Source organism: Bufo gargarizans, chromosome 3 (assembly GCF_014858855.1).
Source record: "Bufo gargarizans isolate SCDJY-AF-19 chromosome 3, ASM1485885v1, whole genome shotgun sequence".
Lineage (NCBI taxonomy): Eukaryota > Metazoa > Chordata > Amphibia > Anura > Bufonidae > Bufo > Bufo gargarizans.
In genome coordinates this window covers 87,366,124-87,393,743 of record NC_058082.1, presented here as the reverse complement: position 1 = coordinate 87,393,743, position 27,620 = coordinate 87,366,124, and the positions used below count along the sequence as shown (strand labels likewise).

At 45.5% G+C, this 27,620-nt stretch overlaps 1 protein-coding gene across 1 annotated transcript in view; it reads right to left on the bottom strand.

Annotated features, from left to right (window-relative positions):
* Positions 1-221: 221 nt before the first annotated feature.
* ZDHHC20 (zinc finger DHHC-type palmitoyltransferase 20) overlaps positions 222-27,620 on the bottom strand; it is a 49,705-nt gene continuing 22,306 nt past the window's right edge. Inside the window, exons 4-13 of the mRNA XM_044284920.1 lie at positions 26,575-26,695; positions 20,629-20,698; positions 15,949-15,981; positions 15,734-15,854; positions 9,609-9,741; positions 6,874-7,000; positions 4,792-4,881; positions 4,173-4,282; positions 3,420-3,493; positions 222-1,301 (exon numbers count right to left, since the gene is read on the bottom strand). Coding sequence (XP_044140855.1) covers positions 3,456-3,493; positions 4,173-4,282; positions 4,792-4,881; positions 6,874-7,000; positions 9,609-9,741; positions 15,734-15,854; positions 15,949-15,981; positions 20,629-20,698; positions 26,575-26,695 — 843 coding nt within the window. The 3' untranslated portion in view covers positions 222-1,301; positions 3,420-3,455. The remainder of the gene's footprint in view (positions 1,302-3,419; positions 3,494-4,172; positions 4,283-4,791; positions 4,882-6,873; positions 7,001-9,608; positions 9,742-15,733; positions 15,855-15,948; positions 15,982-20,628; positions 20,699-26,574; positions 26,696-27,620) is intronic.

Below are 27,620 nucleotides of genomic sequence, written 5' to 3'. Positions count from 1 at the left end.
CCTCCCGATTATGAAATATACACGTGGCGGTTAGGGCCTCATGCACACGACGGTATGTATTTTGCAGGCCACAAAAAATACGGATGACATCCGTGTGCATTCCGTATTTTGCGGAACAGAACAGCTGGCCCCTAATAGAACAGTCCTATCCTTGTCCGTAATGCGGACAATAATAGGACATGTTCTATTTTTTTGAGGAACGGAAATACGCACATACAGAAACGGAATGCACATGGAGTACCTTCCGTTTTTTTTGCGGACCCATTGAAAGGAATGGTTCCAAGTACGGTCTGCAAAAAACACGGAATGAAAATACGTTCGTGTGCATGAGGCCTAACACTGGAGCAGAAATCTCTGACATGCTAATATCCAGCAAAGACTAGAAAAGAAAAATTAACGACAAAGGAGCGACTTCTTATCTAACAACCTTGTGTCATCATCGTCTTCATAAAAAAAGGTTATAAAAAGCAGTATAAATAGACGCTGCTGGTACAAAATGTCTCCATGGTACCTAAGTAGGTTGAATCGGCAGGACGCGATCAGCTTATTATACAGTATTTTCACACGACATTCAGTCTGTAGTTTGGATACTTTTGGCCTGTGCTTTTCTCCTCCGTATCGTTTTTGCAAGGAACGTACAAGGAAGGTCATTCTTCGGGTTCCAGTAGACATGTCTATCACCATATAAAGTATAATAAAAAAAATGCTGTTTGCTGGCAGAAAAGGAGTGAATACATGAAAAACCGTTATGGTGGGGTCTGCTGATGGTGGAAATCATCGCCTTCGGCCGCCCTGACTGTTGAGATCAGTCCAGTCAATACTAGAAGATGCTGGAACAGGAGAGGAGATCCTCCAATGACACTGAAGAGCAGCAGCAGGTAACCTAATACCCATAGCATGTCCTAAGATGCTGGGGGTTGTAGTTTTATTTGCCCACCAAGGTCATACTGTTGCCTTTTTTTAAATTATTATTATTATTATGTTCAGCACCTGTATGAAAGTCCTGACAATACTTGCTTCAGAGTTGCAGACGTCTAGGGAAATTATTGCGCGGTATAAAAGTCGGAGGCAGACTAAACATTAGACTTATGTAAAAAGTTGCTATGTATATAAAGTACGAGCGGAAAACTGTGGTTGTGCTGCATTACTGCACTGGGAGGAGATTAAGGCAATGGTCGTCCTTTCTGCGGAGATGTTGGCTGTTGTGCACAGAGACTTTGCAGGCTCCAGAAGATCCAGTGTGATCCATGAATCTTCCTTATTGATATGGTACTGTGGGCTCATCCTGCGCGGCGCATTACCTGTGGAAATAAAAGTGTTTAAGAATTAAAGGGGTTATCCAATAATATAAAAATATCCGCCATATGCCGGGCCCCTCACAGTGAATATACAGTACTTACCCCGCTCTCTGAAACGCCGCTACATCACGGGGGACACTAGGGAGGCCTTTGGCTGCTCGTCCCCGACACCGGATGTTTTGATCCGCGCACGGGGAGAAGCAGCGCCGGCGGTGCGGGGATCAGGAGCGGCGCGGGGTAAGAATATTCATTGTGAGGGGCTGGGCATATGGGGGACATTTTTATAGCATTAGATAACCCCTTTAAAGATAGGCAATTTTTTATTTTTGTAGCCCTAGTTCTCTTCTTTTTTAAGTGACATATTGAATTTGTCCAGCAGGTGGCAGCATCACACAGTGTCACTTCATCCAGAGGGAGGCGAGTATACTAGCTAGAGCTGTGATGGCCAACCTCCAGCACTCCAGTAAAACTACAACTCCCAAGATACACACTTGCTTGGCTGTTCTCAGAACTCCATGGAAATGAATGGAGCATGCTGGGAGTCGTAGTTTCACCACAGCTAGAGTGCCGGAGGTTAGCCATCACTGATAGAGGAAGGTGAGCACAGAGGAGATATAGGGGGCAATAGGCTGCACTGTGTATAAAGGGCACATAGCTGAACTCTATATGGGCAGGGTGGGGCTGCACTTGAGGGGCACACGTGGCTGGCACCGTATTTGTTGGTTTTGTGGCGCTCACTGCACATGGATGATGTGTCTACACGTGCCTGCAGTGATGGGCCACTTTTTTCCACAGGTCCAGTGGGGACAGGGGGGAATTTAAAATGGAAGGGAATCTTAGACAACACCTTGAAAACTGGATTTACCGGCTGCAATTCTCCCCCCTCATCAGACTGACGTCTCAGTTTATTTTCACAACATACAGAAAAACTTTTCTAAGAGGTGGAACAGAAAAGAAAAACCTTGGCAAAATCAGAACCTGCTATACCCCATAATAGCAGATCTTGTTTCTTATCATTTTAAGAATACATTTTGCTCTTGACTGGACAATTTCCACACTTTTAGAAAAATAAATAAAAAATTGAATTGTTACAAAAATGCCACCAAGCACTTTACACTCATGGGCACCTTCATGCAATTTTGCAGCATGGAGTAACATTTTAAATAAAACTATAAAAATAATAATAGTTCAAGATGTCAGTAAAACAGGGGGAAGTGTAACCACTCGTCTCACTTTTATGCAGAAAAACTGCAGCATAATACACCACCAGTAAAATCTCATGTACACATTGCATAGATTATACCTCCGTGCAGATTATTAAGCTCATAGCATGTCAATCTGTGCGATTCAGAGTCGTATGTGTTGTGGTTTTCCCTAAAGACTTGAATGGGGCGGTTTAAACAGAAAATCCAAACCAAAAAGAGCAGATTAATCTGGGTTTTTGATGTGGATTTCATGCAGACTTGTGCAGGTGGCCTTAGGGCCAAGCCCGGCCTCTACTACGCATCCTCCACCCCAATGCAGCGCGCTAATCTTCTGCTCCCGGGGCTCACATTGAAAGTTTAATCAAAACTGAGAAAGATAAATTCTGTTTGGAGTGAGGACTTGGATTTCCGAGCCATCAGGGACTTGACTAAGGTGTTTCTTGTAGTTTAATGTAACAATAAGATACCGGCACGCGGGTGTAGCCCAGGTGAAAAATTCTGCGTGAATTTCTGTGCATTGCCACAACAAACACCGAGTGTTACTTGTGGCGCCTGCTGAGGATTTCACGCGGTTTTGCTGCAGACCCACCCATGCATTGCAAAGGCTGAAATCTGCACAAAAGAATTGCACTAAACCATTGACATTCTGCGGATTTCAACATCCACACCACATGAGAAAGATCTGCAAGGAAAAACCGTAAGGGCACCTGTACATGGGGGCAGGTTCACAAACACAAAATCCACACAGATTTCCTTGCGGATGTCTGCACGTTTGCACACCAAAAACCGCGTGTTACTTGTGGTTTCTGGGATCTGATGTGGTTTTGCAGCGGATCTCACTGAAAAGGGTGAAATTCCCACAAAAGAACTGCGCAGAGAATGGACATGCTGCAGATTTCACAGTTTCGAAACTTACCTCATTCCTCGTTCTGCTGAGCAGCTGTATTTGGGATCAGCTCTCCATTAAGATGGTTACATGGTTTTTCTCAACTGAAATACAGAAATCACAGGACGTCAGAACATGATCCAGAAGCTTACATCCCACCTCCCTGCAAACTATCATATTAATACATAAATGAGATCATACGATTTACTTACCTTCGGGGGACGGGGCTAACACTGGAGGGCAGGAGAGGGACGGGGCTAACACTGGAGGGCAGGAGAGGGACGGGGCTAACACTGGAGGGCAGGAGAGGGACGGGGCTAACACTGGAGGGCAGGAGAGGGACGGGGCTAACACTGGAGGGCAGGAGAGGGACGGGGCTAACACTGGGGGGCAGGAGAGGGACGGGGCTAACACTGGGGGGCAGGAGAGGGACGGGGCTAACACTGGAGGGCAGGAGAGGGACGGGGCTAACACTGGAGGGCAGGAGAGGGACGGGGCTAACACTGGAGGGCAGGAGAGGGACGGGGCTAACACTGGAGGGCAGGAGAGGGACGGGGCTAACACTGGAGGGCAGGAGAGGGACGGGGCTAACACTGGAGGGCAGGAGAGGGACGGGGCTAACACTGGAGGGCAGGAGAGGGACGGGGCTAACACTGGAGGGCTACAAATTACTCTGTCAGATCTGTATTCACAGAGCACAAACTTCTGCCTTCATTACAAACCCCGTCACTATGGTTTTTTGTTCCCCTGCAACCCCCCCCCCCCCCCCAATTACAGTTGCACCTTTTTGTATGTGCTCATCTCCTCCATCCACCGACTGGCTGTCACTTCCAAGCAGTCTGTTTTGGGACTCGCTGAGTGGTCTGGTTGGAAACGTTTGACTTGGGCCAGCACTAAAAAAATTTAAAAAAAATACTAAAAACAAAAACAAAAAACAGTAACAGGACAGTGAGCACCATGTGCTTCACACCAGGAATACATAATACACTCATGGGAAAGAGGAGACCCACAGACAGGTTCATCATGGGCACTCTGAGGTGGGAAAGACTGATATATAAAATGAAACCATCTAATGCCACCAGATGTAAAGTTGGTATCCTATAAAGTCAATGTTTGACCATTTAAATAGGCCTTGAGACATGACTTGGTTGAACATTGTCTTATAGGATAGCTGCCTTACATCTGGTGGCATCAGAGGTGGAGCCTGTTAAGGGCTCATTTGCATCCCTTCCCTCCCAGAATTCCAGAGGAGCATGTATGGCCTATAAGTCTCCTCACACCGACTAAGGCGCTCTCTCCCCAAGGAGAGATAGTACCCCCCGAATAATAAAACCAGCAGCCACTCGCACGTAACACACAACCTCACTGTATACATGTAATAAGTTACAGTAGAGACACATACTTTTTGGAAGAATCGCTCTGGAGAGCGGACACGTTCTGCTCTGGATCACCAAACACAAGGCGAGTTGGGAAAGAACATCCATCTCCCAGGCTGCAAAAAAAATATAAAGTATTGACGACCTGACACACCAGGTTCAGTTATACTGTAACCAGGTCACATTCGCATGTGCGGTACATGTCCTACAGTCTTCAGCCTAACCATACTGAATATTACGTATAATCAGAAATTCCACGGCACTCCCACAGGTTGTAGTTTAAAAAAAAAAGTGTTCTTTAATCACCAACGTGACGTTTCAGTCCTCTCACTGGGACTTTTCTCAAGCAGCGATACATACAAATGGTGCTGGGTACATATATATAAGTGATGCAAATAATTGATAATAGTATGTAATGGTCAAAAAACAACATAATAAAAACATTAATATACACATGTGATACAATAGTGTGTTGATGGGAAGTAACACCCGATCTCCAATGATATTCATAACATAATTATACCTACAAACCACATAAATCCATAAAGTGTCATAATTGATATATCTTTAAAGATTCATGTGCACACCTGATTAAAAACAAAGTTAAGGACACTGCAGATTACTGACCAGCATGCAATCGGCGCCAGGCAAACCAGACTGCGCATGCTCAAAGATAAATTCAATGGCCGTGGAGTGCAGGAAGCCGCGACAGGGTGGAACGCACACACGGCTGTCAGCTGACAGCCACGTTTGCGCATCACACCACATGACAGCCCCACCGGCACACACCGCGGCCCATAGCAATGACTGTATGACCGTGCAACACTTTGCTATTTCCATGGGGCAGATTAAAGTGGTTGTCCTGATTCTGGAGGAAATCAGACAGCACACGTGATTCAGTAAAGGATAGATTGTTGCTTAACCAACAGACCCTGCGCCACCATTTTGTTTCTCCCAGCAAGGCTCTGTTTACCAGGCTGCAGTACATGCAACCACTGCAGCCAATCATTGGCTCTTCAGGGCACTGCAGTCAATGTGATGTCACCGTTGTAGCAAGGTAAACAGAGCCCTGCTGGGAGAACTGACGTGGCAGCCGGGGGGAGCCGTCAGGTAAGTGACAATCTATTCTTTATTGCAGGTGGACCACGTGTTGTTCAGTTTCCTCCTGAAATCAGACAATATATATTTTTACTGCTGGACCCCGTCAGCAGAGGCCTGCAGCTAATGACGGTGACTGGCAATAATAAAGATTGCGGTCATTAAAGCCTTTAGATGCTGTGATCAAGTCAGATCAAGGCATCTAAAAGGGTGAAAACCCCAGAAGCTTGTGCTTCTTACCGGCATCCTCTGCAGTTGATGAGGATGCCGATAATTGATTTCAATGCGCTGGGTCTCGCTGAAGAGAACCAGGGTATTGAAGCTGCAATTCTTACTTTGGAAAAAAGGTAAAAAAAAAATAAAAATAAATGTTCTCAAAGTTTAAATTTTTTTTTACACTATTTAAAGATTGAAGGGAACAAAACCCGTAAAATGGTGGAGGAATTGCGTTTTTTTTCCCCAAATTTCACCCCATTTGGAATTTTTTCCCTGCTTCTCACTACATTGTATGCCATACTAAATGGTGGCAGAAAGTACAAATTGTCCCGCAAAAAAATAAAATAAACTATGTGAACGGAAAAATAAAAAAGTTATGGCTCAAGGAAGATAGGAAAGAAAAATGAAAAACTCTTGTATCCTAAGGGTTAAAACTTCATATTTCTCCACAATAAGAGCACATATGAACATGGGACCAACACAGACCTCTTCAGCTGCCAAGTGCACATGTAACAGGTCAGCCAGTGTCATAGGTACAAAACTGATGACAGATGCCCTTTAAGTTACAGGGGTTATACCAGGAAAAAAATTGGCTATGATAAATATCAAATTGCAGAGGGTCTGACCACTGGGACCCTCTCATTTCCAAGAAGGAGGGGTCCCCACTCTGAATTGAGCGGTAGTGCCTACTACCCATTAACGTCTATGGGACTGACGCAGAGCAGTATAGGGGTTTCAATGATTTTCGTGTTTTACACGGTGCTTGCCACGAGATCACGTGCACGTAACTTTACCTGGTAAATGTAGGTATTAGCCAATATTTCTTTTCATCTCCAAAGACTTGTAGAAAATTCTTGCTGCAGCCAAGGGAAAAGCCATCTTTTTCAGGACCCGTTCGAAAAGAGGGAGCCCGGAAAGCCTCTATAATAATAGGTCATAGAGAAAACTATGAAACTACCTTATAGCAACCAATAGGACATTAACGTTTATTTCCTAAACTATAGCTGAAATGAAAAAAATATATAAAAAACTGAGTATTTGCTTTAGATTAAGGCACCTGTTTCCTTCACAGACTACTTCTCCACTCCTAAGTCCAATAGGTAATAAAGTGCCCGACCACTGAGCGCTAACCAACCGGAATCCTACACCTGCATCCGAAATACTGCCTTACTTTCTGGACTACACAGCCCTTTGCTTAAACCACTGTCACATTGTCATTAACAAATCTCCAAGCGGTGCCAAAGGGGGTTTCAGCCTGAGATCATAGGCTTCAAACATGCCATCTTCTCACATGTGTCAATGACTGGTTGCCAACCCAATTACTAATTTTACTGGACAACTGCCATTTTTATGAACACTTTGTAAAAACATAAGGAATTATGAAAATTAAAGGGGTTGTCCACTTTTTTTCTTAATATTGATGACCTATCCTCAGGATTCAAGTGAATAGGAAGAAGCCGTCCCATTGAAGTGAACGGGGACGCCATAGTTGTAATTACACCTGCCCACCGCTGTGGTTTGTGACATCGAGCAGGTAAACATTGAAGGGAAGGCGGGGCTGGTATGAGCGTGGCCTTCTCTTCAAACGGCTGATCTGAGCGGGTGTCGGGAGTCGAACCCCCGCGGAACTGACACTGATGACCTATCCTGAGGATAGGTCATCAATATAAGGTCATCAATCTAAAAAAAAAAAATAAGTAGACAACCCCTTTAAAGTGTTTGTCTGGCACAACGGCCAGCGAGTGGACAGTGTGCCCACAGAATATAACCCCCTTTCATCAGTTGACAGTCCTGCCGTTCTAGCACCATCACTCCCGTTCTGGCTGTTTCAGGTCTCCCGCTGGACCAGAAGTGATATGGTCCCATGACCGCCTTGGTGGTCACATGTGCAAGTACAGCAGCGGCACTTTTATCTCACTGTGTGCACACTTTTTAGCTGCTGTTGGATTTTGCTGTTATGCCGGACTACCCCAAGCTCAATATACTGATATGAACACATTGGCAGCCCTGTAAAATTATGCCAATCACAGTCATAAGGACCTGCTCTGCCTCTTCTTGGTTAAAAAATACAGATGTGTCAGTTTTTTTCACAGATAGTGGAATGTGCCGTAAGTACGGTTTACCCTTAAAAAAATTAAAATTAATATTTTTTGCGAGGGTTTTTAATGAAGTGACATGACTTCCAAGGAGATATCACCATGACGGAAAGTGATTGGCTGCAATGGTGAAGTGACGAGCTGTACCTATGGATAATGTATCATTACATGGGTCTGTCAATAATGGACCAGCTTATAAGGCTACTTTCACACTAGCGTTCGGGCGGATCCGTTCTGAACGGATCCGCTCATAATAATGCAGACGGAGGCTCCGTTCAGAACGGATCCGTCTGCATTATATTAGCAAAAAAAAGCTAAGTGTGAAAATAGCCTGGGACGGATCCGTCCAGACTTTCAATGTAAAGTCAATGGGGGACGGATCCGCTTGAAGATTGAGCCACATTGTGGCATCTTCAAACGGATCCGTCCCCATTGACTTACATTGAAAGTCTGGACGGATCCGCACGGATCCGCACGCCTCCGAACGGCCAGGCGGACACCCGAACGCTGCAAGCAGCGTTCAGCTGTCCGCCTGTCCGGGCGGAGGCGAGCGGAGCGGAGGCTGAACGCCGCCAGACTGATGCAGTCTGAGCGGATCCGCCTCCATTCAGACTGCATCAGGGCTGGACGGCTGCGTTCGGGTCCGCTCGTGAGCTCCTTCAAACGGAGCTCACGAACGGAAACCCGAACGCTAGTGTGAAAGTAGCCTTATAGTTCCATTTACCCTAAAATCCCATTTCCCATAGCTAGCGAGATATCCTGCCCTGCGCTGATGAGATACAACAACTCTAAGGATGTAAATCACATGACCGTAGTTTTGGTCCGCATCTGATCTGCATTTTTTGCGGATAGGATGCTGACCCATTCATTTCAATGGGTCTGCAAAAAATGCGGACAGCACACCATGTGATGTCCGCGACAATATGTCAGTTCCAGAGCTCTGCAAAAAAATATAGAACATGTCCCATTCTTGACCGTTTTACAGACAAAGATAGGCATTATTACAATGGATCCACGTTTTACGGGCTGCAAATAACATACGGTCGTGTGAATGCACCCTAAAGCAGATCTGTACATGGAAGAAGGGCTAGTGAACTGCAAAGTGAGTTGCAAAACAGCGCCACACCTGTCCACAGGTTGAGTGTGGTATTGCAGCTCTCTCGCATTCACTTTTAAGGGGCAGGTCTGCAATAACAGACACCTGTTCTGGATGGGTGTGGCACCAAGCAGGCACGTTCTTTACTAGGACAACTTTAATTCACCTAAATGGAGGCCTGCAGGAAAAATAAAAAACTCATCCTTCCTTTTTGGGGAACTCTGCTCCTACACTAGATTGCGCTCCAGACTGGGCTCTGGTCGTCCAATCTGTCTCCATCTGAGAACTGAAAAAGAAGAGTTGGCTGCGGAGGACGTCTTTTCGGGAATGCCATTACCTATAGTTGATCGGTTCTTCCCCACAAGCCAGCAGTGATAGCTAAATAACGACAAGATACTGATGAAGAACATGGCCGACACGAAGAACAGGAAGAGGATGTGGAACTTGGCTCTGGCGTCAGCCAGCTCATTCTGCAAAATGGAAAGAAAGACCGTAAAGTGGCGCTGCCGAGCGAATACAGTGCAAGACATGGGTAAATGGGATGATGCGGGTAACATGTTAAAACACACAGACATGTGCCTGAAACAAAGTAACCTCCTGGAGGCACCATTGTAATTATTAACTCACGAAGAGCCGGCCTCTTCTAACAGTTGATCGGCGGGATCCTGGGTGTCGGCCCCCACCGATCTGATATTAATAACCTATCCAGAGGATAGCCCCTTTAATGACCAGGCCTGAAAAGACCTTAATGACCAGACACTTTTTGGCGATTTAGTGCATGGGGTGGTTTAACCACCCTAACTATTTGTCAGGCTACCAAAACTATTTTTGGATGTGTTTTTATGTGACACACAGGCCTGTTTATTAATACGGTTATTTTAGAGACCTATTTCGTTTTAAAAAGGGGTATTCCGGTAGGTAAGTTATCCCCTATCCTGTGGGCTATCAGATCGGTAGGGGTCCTACCGCTGGGACCTCCACTGATCACTAGAACAGGGGCCCCAGTACACCCTGCAGCTCCCCAGAAATGACCGGAGCAGCCGGTCACACATGTGAGTGGCCGCTCCATTCATTTCTATGGGAGTTCCGGAGATAGCCGAGTAGAGCGCTCCACTCTCACTGGAATGCCCATGGGAATGAATGGAACGGCTGCGCACATGTGCAACTGGCCGCTCCGGTCATTTCAGGGGAGCTGCAGGGGGTACGGGGCCCCCGTTCTTGTGATCGGTGGGAACCCCCACCGATCTGATAGAGGATAACTTTTGTGTACTAAATAAAAATATGTTTTCAAACTATAACATCTATTCCCAGGACTCTATGTTGTGCCATTCCTTCATTATGAATGAATAGTTTGCAGTGAAGGTCTAGATGGGTGTTACCAGTTCGGAGTGTGTGTCAGCATATTCTAACATTATCCAATAAGTGCTGCCAGTGTCAGATTGTGCAGGGACACTCCCCAACTGGTAACACCCATCTGGACCTTCATTGTAAACTGCTAGCAATTCATTCATAACTTATACCAGGAATAATAAAAGAACGCCACAACACAGAGTCATAAAAATAGATGCTCCAGTATTATTACAGGGGGATGCAAGTAGTTACTAAAACTAACATGCCAGGAGAGGGGACAGGTCCTCTTCAAATTTTTAATAATTACATTATTTAAATGGGCTCCCTATTTTTTGTCAGTTGATTGGATATATAATATGCGTTGTTTAACATGAACGGGGTGGCTACAGCAATGTGGACATTCTTTTCAAATTTCACATTTGTATTTTAAAAAAAAATTGTAAATATATTTTTGGCACGTGATATGTCCCCAAAAAGGTCATAAAATTGCAACAGTTACACTTTTTTTTTTTTTAACTGTTCCACAAAGGAAAAGAAAAGCAGTGGGGGCATTTTAAATAGGCAAAGCTGATCTGGGTCTGCTAAGACCCATCAGCTCTGCTCTGCCCAGAGAACAGCTTGCAATCACAGTGATCAACTGATCCATTAGAGGAAGCGCAAATGGTGCAGCCCCTGTCAGTTATAGAAGAATTAGGACATATGAAAGGGGAGACCACTCTGGTGGACCTGGCATGGCCACGTTTTACATGGAAGGACATATAATTTGAATGGCCAACAAGTAAGACTACATTGTCTCTTTGGTGGAAATGTATGGCTGGCTGCAACCTGTCCTGGCAATAAGGACAGGGGTTTCATAAGCTTTACCTGTGCCTTCACAGGAGTGAACACACGACTGGTGCAAACTGTGCAGCGGCATAGGGACACCAAAGGTAAAGGGCCCCAATACCACTTTAAAAAAAATGTTCTTTTCCTACACAGGGGCCTTCTTTGGTTTCATTATTGGAAGATGGAGTTCTCCTTTAATCAATGTAAACATGTCCATGTATGTGAAGCTGTCCTTTTAATAAATTATCAGTAGTGATACTACATGCCTATAGACTGGTTATACTCGTGGACCCATATAGCAAAAAATGACTACACGTTGGGTTGTATGATCAAATCATCTTTACATTGTGTACAGCTTTAGGACAGCATGCATTCTATATGGGGGTGGCATATATAGGATTAGATAATCAGACTCAGCACTAAATGCATCTATGGAGGAATATTCATTCAGCTTGGAGCTTGAAGCCTCAGGGATAACCAGACATACAGGCAGAAGGCTAAGATATGGACTATGTGCAATCTACAGTAAGAGCTTATGTCCATATAACGATATTACTACATAGTCCATAACCTATAGATCTATGGTTCTTCACATGTTCCTCTGGTCCCCTCATGTTCGGATCATGGGCCAAGAAAGGATGACTAGTCTGAAGGCTGCACACAAGGAGGACCCTGTATCAGTGATATCCTATTAGATCTTATGGGGACATTTGGACTGTGAATGAGACAAACAGTATCTGTGATGGGATTCACTCTGGACAATCCCTACAGATCCTGTCGATGGGGAAGATTGGATGATTGGATGGAGTGGTCATGAATCAGCAGCTTGGTGGTTTTACCTGAGGACATGTTTCTTCAGATTTGCTGCGGCAAAGCTTTACGCAAACAAAGACAGTTCATTAGACAGAAGAATGATCTGATCAGCAGATGACAGTATGGAGGGTTGACGTATGGGCTGTTTATATGGGTCAACATTTACGTCTGTGGTATGAAACATGGCACAATGAAGCAAGCAACATCCAGTCTTCTCCCAACCTAAAAAGTCCAAAATCTAGACACGTACTTATTTACTATAGAAACAAAGTAGCGGGTCCAGCACTCTGTTCTTGAATAAAACCAGGAATCTTTATTTCAAATATATATTTTTTTTTAACTCCAAAATAGCACACAGCAGGACATCTCCCCACACCAGTCAACGCGTTTCGGACTGTACTCCTGCTGTCTGCTATTTTTGACTTTTTCTTAAATATTTGAAACAAAAGATTAAAGGTTTTATTCAAGACCGGAGTGCTGGACCCGCTACTTTGTTTCTATAGTAGTGGATATGCTTCTCCTAAGGATCCGTGCACCGAGGACTAGCAAAGGCGGTGAGCAGATTGCATTGCCTTTTTTTGCATACTTACTTATCTGTTCCTGACCCTTCTCAGAATACCCTATAGCACCACTTAGGCCGCTTTCAGATGAGCGAGTGTCACGCTCCGGACTCGCATCGCAGCTCCCGTCCTGAACTTCCAGCACTGCCGGGGTCGCATAGCATTATATAGATTTATGATGCTGTAACCCTTAAGCCCCTTTCACACGGGCGAGTTTTCCTCGCGGGTGCAATGCGTGACGTGAACGCATAGCACCCGCACTGAATCCTGACCCATTCATTTCAATGGGACGTTGTACATGAGCGTTGTTTTTCACGTATCACTTCTGCGTTGCGTGAAAATTGCAGCATGTTCTATATTCTGCGTTTTTCACGCAGCCCTGGCCCCATAGAAGTGAATGGGGCTGCGTGAAAAACGCATTGCATCCGCAAGCAAGTGCGGGTGCGATGCGTTTTTTACTGATGGTTGCTAAGAGATGTTGTTTGTAAACATTCAGTTTTTTATCACGCGCGTGAAAAACGCATCAAAACGCATTGCACCCACGCGGAAAAAACTGAACAACTAAACGCAATCGTAGACAAAACTGACTGAACTTGCTTGCAAAATAGTGCGAGTTTCACTGAACGCACCCTGAACGCATCCGGCCCCAATCCGCAACGCCCGTGTGAAACCAGCCTTTCACACGGGCGTTGCGGATTGGGGACGGACGCGTTCAGAGTGCGTTCAGTGAAACTCGCACTATTTTGCAAGCAAGTTCAATCAGTTTTGTCTACGATTGCGTTTAGGACAGGCACTCTATGGGGCCTGTCCTGCGTTACAAACGCAGAATATAGAACATGCTGCGATTTCAAAGCATTGCAGAAGTGATGCGTGAAAAAAAAACGCTCATGTACACAGCCCCATTGAAATGAATGGTGCCGGATTCAGTGCGGGTGCTATGCGTTCACGTCACGCATGGCACCCGGGCGGAAATCACGCTCGTGTGAAAGGGACCTAAGGGTTACATAGCATCATAAATCAATATAATGCTATGCGACCCCAGCAGTGCTGGAAGTTCAGGACGGGAGCTGCGCTGCGAGTCCGGAGCGTGACACTCGCTCGTCTGAAAGCGGCCTTAAAAGGGGTTTTCTGGAGATAACTATTAATTGAAGATCTCTAGCCTGCATGACCTATTGAATGATTCATACTTAGGCCTCTTTCACACGAACGATACGGATTGGCTCAGGGTGCGTTCAGTGATACTCGCACCATTTCGCAAGCAAGCTCAGTCAGTTTTGTCTGCATTTGCATCCAGCGTTTCAGTTTTTCCTGCACGGGTGCAATCAGTTTTGATGCGTTTATCATGTGCGTGAAAAAAAAACCTTAAGGTGTACAAACAACATCTCCTAGCAACCATCAGCAAAAAACGCATCACATCTGGACTGCATCCAGGTTACATCCGGATGCAATGCGTTTTTTCACTGAAGCCCCATTCACTTTGCGCAGAATACAGAACATGCTGCGAATCTCACACAACACAGAACTGGATGCACAGACCTATTGAAATAAATAGGTCAGGATTCAGTGCGGGTGCCATGTGTTCACTTAACGCATCGCACCTGCGCGGAAAACTCGCTAGTGTGAAAGGGGCCTTACCTCTCCCCGCTGCTCCAGTCCGGCACACTGACTCTCTTTTGGCCATTTTTGGTCCCCGGCTTGTTTTCTTCCGGCCAGCCATGGACAGCAGTGACGTGTCACTTGGGAAAAACATTACCTATGAAGCCAGTCATTGGCTGCAGCAGCACAGGTGACCATGTCCCAGCTGGAAAAAATAAGCCGTGGACGGGAGATGGAGGAACGGGAGTCAGTGCACAGGACTGGAAAAGGCACGAGGGCAGGTATGTATCAATAGGTGATGCATGCTATGGGCCTTTAATTAAAGGGAATCTGTCCGCTCCAAAACAATGTAAGTGGTGCTGAGTCCAGTTGTGTCATTTTTATCTCCATACTCCCTTGCATTTCGATGCTGTGCTCCTACAAACCAGCAGTAAAATTTGAGAGGACTCCTTTTTGAGTCCTCTCCATTATGGTGCGTGAGCTCAGGAGTCCTCTCAATGCCCCACCGCTGGGACCCGCACCTATATCGAGAACGGAGCCCTGCAAGGTCACCGCTCCCATTCATTTCTATAGGGCCGACGGAAATAGCCGAGCCAGCACTCTGCTATTTTCACCGGCCCCATAGAAAAAGAATGGAGGGCGGGTGCGCCTGTGCAATGCGAGCTCCTTCACTTGCGGGGCTCTGTTCTCGATATAGGTGTGGGTCCCAGCGGTAAGACCCACACATATAAGACAATGGGGCATATCCTAGCGATTGTTGTTCATGATGAGACAACCCCTTTAAGATCACACAGTGGATGTGTTTTCATGACAGTGACAGAAAATGCTGCGAAAAGTCTTAGCTCTAAAGTCCCAGAAGCAGAGGACAGAAGTAAGCGTACCATTCACACTTACAATATGTAACGTTTCTGGAGGTTCTCATAATTTACATTTATTTCAAGCTGGCAGCTCAGGGGTGTGTCCTTTCTGCTGCAGCTCTCTCCGTAGATCTGTCACAGCTTACATGGCTAGTGGCAGTAGATACCACATTAGATATGGCTGGTGGCAGTTGAAAGATGGAACTGAGCATGTGCGACCACCTCATCCAGGTGGGCAGAGAAATAAGGAAAAGAACAGCAAAACAGCTGGTGGCGTTATGCCGATAGATTTATTGAATAACCCACTGGCTATACTAAATTATATTAAAAAAATAAGGATATTTTTCATGGGATAACCCCTTTAGTATTAGACATTTTATAGGAAACTGTAAAGCCGGTGAAGAATAACACCCTAACGGCACCTATATAAACCCACAAATCTTGATATGAATAATTCTCACCGTCCAAAATCGGATGAAATATTGTAGAACCGTTGCAGCAATGAACAGGCAGTACAGCAAGGAGTACATTAAGAACAGCAGGAAGAATTTGTAATTGGAAAATCCCACGCAGTTATTCACCCTGCAATTAAAACATCGAAGCAATTAAAAAAATAATAAAAATAAATAAATACTAAAATAAAAGCACATAAATGAGGCTGACAAACCACACGTACCAGGGGCAGTGATGATCCATCTTCAGCACGCATCTGTGAGAGGCAGAAACGGGAAAACAGACTGACATATTTACTATGTAAAACCACATGAAAAGCAGAAACACATTCAGTTCTAATATCCCACAGACTGTGATGCAGTTAAAGGGAAAGAAAACCGCCACTCATCATCCAGACCTGGGGGCAGCGACGCCCTTCTGCCTTGCGGTGCTCTTTGTCAGGTCAGTACTATAAAAGTACAGGATCAGGTCTGTCCCTCAGTTAAAAAAAGATACTTGTAAGGCCTCATGCACACGACCATTCAGGTTTTTTGCGGTCCGCAATTTGCGGAATGGAACTGGCGGCCCATTGTAGAAATGCCTATTCTTGTCCGCAAAACGGACAAGAATAGAACATGCAAATTTCTTTTTGCGGGGCCACGCAACGGAGCAACGAATGCGGACAGCACAACGGTCGTGTGCATGAGAAATTGTTTCTTAGAACTTTGCGTCGTCCTGTTCCTCTGTGATGTACGTTATCATTTCCTATGTCAGAAGGCGTCCCTGCACAGTCCAAAAAACTGGTTACAACCCAGATGAAAATGTATTCACAGACTGCCAAGAGGAATAACAGAGGAACGGCACAATGTAGAATTCAAAGAAAAGATGCTTTGGAACTGTTATATTATGAGGATACAATCAAATCAGACATGACAGGAGAGCTGACTGGTCCCTTTTTTTTTTTTTTTTTTAAAAGGGGCTGTCCGCTTTTTACACCTGGAAGCATACAAGCATAGACCCCCCCATTCATTCAATGTATCGTTCAGAAGCACCCCAAACAAGTGATCGACGTCTGATGAAGTTATAAAACCATCAATCCGTTCTCATTTTCAGACAGTACATTTATTTTATTTTCAGGACATGATTTTGGGGGCGGCCATCTTGCCTGAACATTCTGAGATATGCTTTTCAGCAGAGAGATGACTTCTATGGGAGAGTATCGTGGGCATGCTCTGTGACCTGTTCAGGGAGGGACCTATTGGGAATGGCATGATCCTGTGTTATCTACAGATACAGGTGCTATCTGGTATTGTAATCCTGCCAGGAAGTGTCTATCTATATATACAGTGTGTATATCAAATTTTTTTTTATATCAAATTTTTTTTATAATATATACAGTACAGACCAAAAGTTTGGACACACCTTCTCATTCAAAGAATTTTCTTTATTTTCATGACTTTGAAAATTGTAGATTCACACTGAAGGCATCAAAACTATGAATTAACACATGTGGAATTATATACATAACAAAAAAGTATGAAACAACTGAAAATAGGTCATATTCTAGGTTCTTCAAAGTAGCCACCTTTTGCTTTGATTACTGCTTTGCACACTCTTGGCATTCTCTTGATGAGCTTCAAGAGGTAGTCACCTGAAATGGTCTTCCAACAGTCTTGAAGGAGTTCCCGGAGATGCTTAGCACTTGTTGGCCCTTTTGCCTTCACTCTGCGGTCCAGCTCACCCCAAACCATCTCGATTGGGTTCAGGTCCGGTGACTGTGGAGGCCAGGTCATCTGGCGCAGCACCTCATCACTCTCCTTCATGGTCAAATAGCCCTTACACAGCCTGGAGGTGTGTTTGGGGTCATTGTCCTGTTGAAAAATAAATGATGGTCCAACTAAACGCAAACCAGATGGAATAGCATGCCGCTGCAAGATGCTGTGGTAGCCATGCTGGTTCAGTATGCCTTCAATTTTGAATAAATCCCCAACAGTGTCACCAGCAAAGCACCCCCACACCATCACACCTCCTCCTCCATGCTTCACGGTGGGAACCAGGCATGTAGAGTCCATCCGTTCACCTTTTCTGCGTCGCACAAAGACACGGTGGTTGGAACCAAATTTGGACTCATCAGACCAAAGCACAGATTTCCACTGGTCTAATGTCCATTCTTTGTGTTCTTTAGCCCAAACAAGTCTCTTCTGCTTGTTGCCTGTCCTTAGCAGTGGTTTCCTAGCAGATATTCTACCATGAAGGCCTGATTCACACAGTCTCCTCTTAACAGTTGTTCTAGAGATGTGTCTGCTGCTAGAACTCTGTGTGGCATTGACCTGGTCTCTAATCTGAGCTGCTGTTAATCAGCGATTTCTGAGGCTGGTGACTCGGATGAACTTATCCTCCGCAGCAGAGGTGACTCTTGGTCTTCCTTTCCTGGGGTGGTCCGCATGTGAGACAGTTTCTTTGTAGCGCTTGATGGTTTTTGTGACTGCACTTGGGGACACTTTCAAAGTTTTCCCAATTTTTTGGACTGACTGACCTTGATTTCTTAAAGTAATGATGGCCACTCGTTTTTCTTTACTTAGTACAAATTCTAACAGTCTATTCAGTAGGACTATCAGCTGTGTATCCACCTGACTTCTCCACAACACAACTGATGGTCCAAACCCCATTTATAAGGCAAGAAATCCCACTTATTAAACCTGACAGGGCACACCTGTGAAGTGAAAACCATTTCAGGTGACTACCTCTTGAAGCTCATCAAGAGAATGCCAAGAGTGTGCAAAGCAGTAATCAAAGCAAAAGGTGGCTACTTTGAAGAACCTAGAATATGACATATTTTTAGTTGTTTCAAATTTTTTTGTTATGTATATAATTCCACATGTGTTAATTCATAGTTTTGATGCCTTCAGTGTGAATCTACCATTTTCATAGTCATGAAAATAAAGAAAACTCTTTGAATGGGAAGGTGTGTCCAAACTTTTGGTCTGTACTGTATATATAATTCTTTAAAAAGGTGTGGAATATAAATCGAAACAGATGTAAACAGTAGATGATTTTCTGTGGTGCACATCAGGACATACTGTACGTATACCTCGTCCTTCTAATGGACAATGTTCTCTCCACCTAAAACCACCGTGCCTCAGGGACCCTGGATATGAAAGAGGCTGAGTGCTTTCACAGGGGTCAGGAAACTCTGCATCAGCTTCTAACATCCCTTTTATTTCACAATAAAGAACATTGTTCCGGATGCTCTTTCATAAGTGAGTTATTAATACAGCTCCACTCTTCAGTGTGTATTCTGCAGGGAGTCCATTTAATCATCCATTATGAGTTTGCAAATATAAAGATTAGTAATGGCCGGTATCAAACCTCCTATCTATTTGAATGTAAATGTGGCCCTGGGTTCCAGTGCGACCAAGGACAATATCTGAATGGAGATTCTATTTTATTCCTATGTTTCTCTGGGTTTCCACCAACGGATACATTTAAGGCAGGGATGTCAAACTCGTGGCCCTCCAGCTGTTGCAAAACTACAACTCCCATCATGCCTGGGCATCCTACAGCTATCAGGGAATGCTGGGAGTTGTAGTTTTGCAACATCTGGAGGGCCATGAGTTTGACATCCATGATTTAAGGGGTTGTGCAGTGCAAAGATATTGATGACTTGTCCTTTAGGATAGGTTATCTATATCAGACCGCTGGGGGTCTGATCCCAGCACCACTGCCGATCCGCTGTTTCAAGGGCTGCAACCTCTTCAAATAGCTGAGGCGGTGCCAGAAGTCAGACCCCCACCGATCTAATATAGATAGCCTATCCTAAAGGACAAGTCATCAATATCTTTGCACTGCACAACCCCTGTAAGGGTGCATGCATGCAGCAATGTAGTTTGGGCCCTATTCAAACTACCACGGGCCTGTGCACTCTGCATCGCAGTGCGAACCCCTTGACCTCAACGGGTCAGTGAGCCCCAAGATGTGGTAAAAGATAGGACATGTTCTATCTTTTGTGGGGTGGAGGCATGGACCCGGATTAACATGGAAGGCCTTCTGCATGTTTCCAGGTCCGTGTCTCCATATCCTATCTTTCACCACATATTGAGGATCGCAGGCCCATTAAAGTCAATGGATCCGCACCATGATGTGGAGTGTTTTGCAGACCCACTGTTTGCGGTCCTCAACACAGGCACGGCAGCCCCACCGTCGTGTGAATGGGACCTCATATGGATTTTCCAAGCTAAAATCCACGTGTTACTTGCAGATTTTGCTGTGGATCCGGACGCTGATTTTCCCCAGAGCTCACGCTTTCCATTGCAAAGGGTATAATCTGCACAAAAAATCTGCACAAACAATTGACAAGCTGCTCATTTCAGGGTTGCCCAATTCAAATCCAGACCACAGGCCAGTTTCCACACTGTGCGCACGAGATTTTCAAAATCTCATGTAGTGTACTACTACACTGAAAAGCCGTGCGCAATACACATTGTGTGCCTGTGGCCCTAAAAAAGAGCCACCCCTGTCCCTAGGTTATGTCTGGTATTACAGCTCAGCTATGTGCACCAGGCTGTGCTGCACTACCATGTACAACCTGCACACGGATGTGGCGCTTTACCTACAAGAAAGCAGCCATGCTTTTGCAATCCTGGACAACCCCTAACTGACCTCCTAAGAAATACAGATTCATAGACTGTAAGCTCTTGTGAACAGGGCCCTCATTCCTCCTGTTGTAACTGTTGCTATGTAATGAATGCCATGTAGGATTTTGTTCGTACATGAACTCTGCGGAATAGGTTGGCGATATAATTATTACTGACTATGAGCTGCACTGAAGACAGGGAAGATATGAAAGGTGACAATCCGTGCACAGCGCTGAGGTATATGGTGGCGCTTTACAATCAACTGAAATTAAAGTAATGCAATGACTTACACATCGCAGGCTGAACAGTGGTGGCATCGGTCGGGTTTAATCAGCTGGCATCTCTCACAGTATCGGATTGCTAGATTCAGAAGAAGAATAAATAGTAAAAATTAATATTTGACAACAGATCAATAGATGGGATTCGTTGCACTAGGTTGTCAGAGATTCCCCTCTTCCTGTACTGGACAGAAGGTAGAGAAGATGGCACAGCCCATTTATTGCCGCTGAGCTCTTCGATCAGAGAACTCATCTCAAAGAGGAAATAACTATCGGATATGAAAAGCAAACGCACTGATATAAATCGCCGACACATGGCCGCCTGGCAGAGCTCCATACTAGGGCTGAAACGATTCATCGATTTAATCGAGGCAATTTTTTTTTGTTTAAATCACATGACCACGGAGCGTGAGTGAAGTGAAGCTTCTCACTCACCGCTCCGTGGCCTCCCCGACTCGGCACCGCGCTGCAGGGCCTTGCGTTCACACAGTCAGCGCGCTGGCTGACACTGTGTGTGACGTCAGGTCCCAGTGCATGCTGGGATGAAGACACGTCTCCTGCGGACTCCATGTGTCAGCGCACGCCGCACTGCCAGGAAAGGCAAGTATAAAGTTAGCAACAGTGGGGCGGGGGGAAATGGGGGCACCTGAGATTTGGCAATGGCATGAATAAAGTTATTGGCGTGGGGGGGAGGGTTTAATGGGGACACCTGTAATTTGGCATGGAGGGGCTGTTCTGGGGGAGTGGGGGACATGGTGGATGGCATGTAGGCACTGGGGAAGGGGGACATCATGGCAGCCAGTGAACTCCGGTAGTACGTTCCTCCACCGGAACAGACTGACGGTTCACAACATAGCCTTAGATACACATTCTGGCAGAAGAACAGGAGTATACCGTATTGGGTCTAGCCGGATACAACCAGCTATAGGCTCTCATTGACTATAAGGTGGTCCAAGGCCATCAGGCCATGTTTCGGCATACATGCTGCGTATCATCCAAAGATTTTTTATTTACTTTTTTGTCCTTACAAAACCCAGCTTGAACGCTGTAACAAGGCCGACCGGAATGTACTGTATATAGCAGCCGTGAAAGAAGCCTTGTGTGTGTGCGCAATTATTTGCTATACCAATGTAAGAAATAAAAATATTGTTTTTATAAAGGAATACGTTATTTTAAGAAGGTTTCTCTTATTAGATTACTCGATTAATCATAAAAAAATAACGATGGAATACTCGATTACTAAAATATTTGTTTACTGCAGCCCTACTCCATACCCATTAGATCATCTTCCATCTGCAACGCCTGTGCATCAGGATGCGTCAAGACAATATTTACCCAAAACTTCAAGAGGTCGTCTCATCAGAAACGTTCCCTTTCAGTTTGGAGCCAGTGTGTCTCCTAGAGGCAGAACACCCCCCATACACCCCTAATAGGACATATGGAGAAGGGTCATCACCATGAGAAACCCCCAACATTGCCAACATTTATGATATATCCCTAAACTATGCCACTAGACAGATTTGTGCCTATGACATTGGCTGACCTGTTACATGTGCACTTGGCAGCTGAAGACATCTGTGTTGGTCCCATGTTCATATGTGCCCGCATTGCTGAGAAATATGGTGTTTTATTATATGCAAATGAGCCTCTAGGAGCAACGGGGGCGTTGCCATTACACTTAGAGGCTCAGCTCTCTCTGCAACTGCCACACCCTCTCTATTCTGATTGACAGGCCCAGGTGTGATAGCGTTTCCACTGCCCAGTTCTATCAAAGTGCAGAGGGAGCGGTAGTTGCAGAGAGTGCAGAGCCTCTAGGTGTAACAACAACGCCCCCATTGCTCCTAGAGGCTCATTTGCATATATAACATGTGGGCACATATGAACATGGGACCATAGGTACAAATGTACTCAGATATCCTCAGGATTAGCTAGCAGTATCAGATTTGGGGGGGGGGGGGGGGGGGTCTGACACCCCGCACCCCCATGTTTTGGGCCGCTGCCTTAAACTAGACAGCTGACAGAAGGCTCCGTCCACTGTGCAGTTTCCAGTGTCGGCGTGCTGCGGCTCAGCTCTCATTCACTCGATCTGACATTGATGACGTATCCCGAGGACAGGCAATCAATATCCAAGTACCAGTAAACCCCTTTAATGTCTGATAGAAGCATGTCCCACCCCTGTGACCCACAGCGTGGTGAGCTCCCATGTACAGCCTCTTCAAGCCGCTAATACGTGGGGGTGCTGGGCGTCGGATCCCCACTGATCACATACCGATGACCTATCCTCAGGATGGGTCATCAGTATTAAGCACTTGGACAACCTCTTTATTAAACCCTTTCACTGCCAGTGATGTATATTAAAGCTAGAACTTAGATCTTGGTATCATAGCAAATCCTAGATTCTTATCTTTCAAACAAGACCAGATACGATACTCAATATTCTAAGTCCGATACTTGGATCCACAAGTGAAGAAGCATAAAGGAGCTGCAAATGACATGAGGAAGAAACACCAGAGGTTGTCAGGGGTCGTCACTGCCATCTCTCCCCCTGGACAACATCCAGTGACCCCCAACTGGGGAGAGAGATACAGGACCTTGTCATGTATGAACTCTATACACCTAGTATTATTAGGGGGTGCTGTACGTCTCCGGCTCTGCTTGGGCCACACTTTTAGCCACAAACATGAACTTCTTGGTCTTTGGCTTGTTGAAATACCAGAGCCTGGGAGAGGAGCTTAGGATGGGAAGAAGGATGGCACGGACAATAGGACAGGATTTCCTGACTGATTGGATTGATTTCAACCGTGACGTAGCCATTATATCATCATTGTGTGTCGGCACTGCTACATGTGCAAGCAGCGAAGAAATTCACTTTTTACACAAATTCTGTAAGGATTTTGGATATGGAGAGTCCCCAGTCACCATAACGTTTTGATTTTGGCACGACATAAGAAAAAGGCAGCACATAAAATCATCGCAGGTATGTGCCGCTGGCAATCAATCTGCACGGGGGTGAACGATCACAGTAGTGATCATTCGTCCCCATGCAGAGTAGATTATTCCTTCATGTAAATGCAGCTATCCCTGCTTATACCCGATCATTGCCTACACTGCTGTATCATTATAATTATGTGCCCCATGAGCATCCCTAGGAACTTTGTTTCGGATCGTTGCCCCAGAATGACTCTTAGACGCACCCCATTCACAGGGGCATACTCGGTCAGCGGCTAATTTTTGAGCATGGGTGCTTCAACAGACCGGCTATGTCTGGGGTTCACGGACATCGCAGAAACCCTCTGTCACCTCCACTCAGCAGCTGTGACACTTGCACACTGGACCCTCTGTTCTGCAATCACTTGATGTAGAGACACGCTCCCCAGCTGAGCGATCATACAGGATATTGTACGGGTATGGGCGTGCACACTGAAAGAGCCAGCTCCATTGTGATTGCCGTCATAACAGACTCACATTTCAAGCCAGGCAGAAAGTACGTCAATGTATATAGCCAGGACCGTCCGGCCAGCTGATGTGTATGGGGGGCCGCCCCTGATGGCAGATGTCAGGGGAGATAAGCATGGGGTTGTTGGATTTCAACATGCCTCATCCTTTTACAGATGAGTCTGGTAGCTTTTTCCTCACTTGAATACTTGGCCGGACTGAGCATGCATGTACATGGGGGGGGAGGGGGAATCGAAGAGAAAACTGTTGGCCGAACAAGTGTTTAGACCGTCAGTTATCTAAAATGTACAGCCTGCATTTACCTTTTCCAGAGGGCTATAAAACAATCTAGTAAGCGTGCGTTTCTTGCCAGTCAATATGGCAGTTGTCCCCTTAAAAGGGGCAGTCTACCCAAATGGACCACCTTTTACTCAGTAGCCCCCTACACCTGTAACCCCCCTTTATTGATCGTGGTCATCTACCTTCTTTAATCTGGGCTGCATATGGACAGGCCTTTGGGCCTCACGCACACGACCGTATCCGTTCTGCAGCATACAAATCGCCGATCCTGGCCCCGTGCACGCCAGAGTTTATTTTCATACTCCTGTTGAAATGTCCTATCCTTGTCGGAAAACCAGAGAAGAATAGGACATGGGCTATAGTGCTTTTTTTTTTTTTTGTTGCAAGGCTGGGGAACAGAAATACGGATATGGACAGGACATGAATGTGTCCGCATCCGATCCGCAAAAAATTATGGATCAGATGTGGACCGAAAATACGGTCCTGTACACGAGTCCTTTTTCTGATCGCATTGATGGAGCCGGGAAACGGAGCTTCCACAGGTCTATGGTCAGACAGTAGTAATCTTCAGTTATCGATTTAGAAAATACAATCTGCCCCCCCATCCCCAAACAAAACACCGCCACACCTGTTTATGGTTCACTTCTGGTACTGCCGCTCACTCCAATTAATTTGAATGGACATGAACTGTAGTACCAAATACAGCCCAAAGACAGTAGTGGCGCTGTTTCTAGGACCTCTTTTTCAAATCCCCCTTAACAGCAAATCTCCATTAGTTCCTAAATGGACGTCCTGCCGCTATGGCCGCCTGTTACTCTAGATGCCTCTATAGACACGTGTCTCTATTTTAAGGAAGGCAGGGCTCCTCCGTGTGCTCAGCTCCCTGATGACTTGCCAAATGGGTCGATGCGCTGTGTAACAGAAATCTACATTTAGTTCAGGCTCCTATTAAAAAACCACTAACAGCATTTGCTAATGAACGGGTTTCACAATTAGCACTACTGCGGTATTATTTCATGGCCATGGCTTCTGTATAATGCATGAACATGTTCCCAGCATCCTCCCCAGGTCCTCGGATGTAACAAGGGGACACACCAGCCCATTCAGCTCAATGCCAGGCGCACAGAAAGGCTCTGTGTATTCTCACCACGTACACAAAGACAAGAGGAATGCAAACCGCCCGGCACCACGGCTGTCAGCGACAGAATGTATTCGGCTTCCCCAGTCCCTGTCTAGTACTGCCCAGCGGTCCTTAGTGACATAAACAGGCTTATATTCTGTGTATGTGCCTGGGGCCGAACATAACCTTTAAAGAGGAATTCCCGTTTTTAAAAATTATCCCCCATCCCCAGGATAGAGGATAACTTTGATCGTTTAACATCCCACTACTGGAACCCCCATCAATCAGTATGGGTATCCATCAGAAATTAACGGAGTGGCAGGTCGAGCAGGTGCACTGCCGCTCTATTCACCACTATGGGAGTTCTGGAGACGGGCGAGTACGGTGCTCGCCTATTTCCACAACTCCCATAGAGATGATTGGAGCAGCAGTGTGCATGCCCGACCTGCCGCTCCACTCATTTCAGGGGACTCTGAGGGATATAAGGAGTCCCACCTGCTGTGGATAGGAGATAACTCAACAACTGACCTCATTCACCTGACGGAGACCTAAAAGAGAGTCCCCTTGGCCCTCGTCAGGCTGGCCCATCAAACTGGGCTTTCCTATACATTGGGCCAACACAAAAGTCTTTTTTCACATATTGTTCCTATGGCCGACATATCCACAGCCTGGAAATCGGTGACATCAGAGGAAGTGGGGCCTTCAAATGAGCAGCCGATCGACACAACTTTGACAAAATATAATATATATATATATATATATATATATATATATATATATATATAAATAATTATTTTTTTTACAAACTTTATTCTACTGGTGACTTATGTGCAATTTATGTGAGTTTGTTGAGTCGTGAAAAACATGTTGAATTTTTTTTTTCTTTTTCTCCCATCTATGGAGCAGGTAAGCACAGGCTGATGACACCTCTCAATGGCCTACCCAGTCTACTCTGCAGCAGGAGGCTGGGACTTTCGGGACGCGGAGGCTAGCTAATTATTAATCCTTCTCCCTTGATGTTCTCAAGTCTGTCAATGACATGTGACATTATAAAAAGGTATAAAGGGGCAACTGAAAATCCCCGTGAGGAGTCACTGCCTCACCTTTCGTAGCCGTCATGGTATAGATTGGCAAGTCCTTGGCAGCTCTTTTGAGGATTTCCCGCTGGTATTCTTGCCTCTCCTCCTTCTCGTACAATTCCTTGTCAGACTTGGACAAACAGAACTAAAGTAAAGACACAGGGGAACATTAGACAGGCAAACAGATTACGTCAACAGCAGCGCCCGCTGCTCACACAGGAGGCATGGCCTGCAGACGCTGGCATGGGAAGCTAGGATGGCAGCTTCCAGGATTTACACAGATCTCCATCTATTCACCATTTTCCTGTATACTGGAAGGAGGGACGCAGGTTTACACCTTCGATACACTATAACCTACAGTTAAAATATCTCTAGGCAATCCCATTACAGACCGACAGCTACCATCAGAAACAGTGGGAGGAGGTTGTGAGGTTTTATGAAAAATGGGTCACTAGTACAGCAGACCCCACCGTACTCACTATTTTATACAGTTTTAGTTGTTAATCCAATGCCCAAATAATTCCGCCATAAAATGCCTAAATACTACCCCTATACAAGTGTCTAAATAGGACCCCAATGTGTAACTTAACAACCTATCACGGCGCATCTTTCATTGTTCAAAGGCAGAATCTGAGCTGTGATTGGTCCCTATGAGCAAAAAAGACTTTTCTTTTAGATAGTTTCCTAAATCTCCCCCTTTGCGTTTCGGCTTCTTCCCCTTGTTACAATCACGGCTCGATGTCATGGAATACAAACAGTCTCATTTACGTATAAAAAAAAAAAAAAAAATGATTTAGAAGGGTTGTCACGTGAAGAGAACTTCTCTCCTATCCACAAGAAGGGGTTATGTGTGTAATTGGCGGGGGTCTGACTGCTGGAGCCCCCACCAATCACAACAGTGATGGTCCAACACCTGGCACCCCAACCGATCAGCTAAACCTTGGACAAGGCTGGATGCAGAGGGTGCTGGGCACTGTGTAGTGGCTGTTCTGGGGTACTGCAGCTGAGCTGCCATTCACTCAAATAGCTGCAGTATGGCAGCACGGCCACTAAAGGGTGGACGAAGCCTT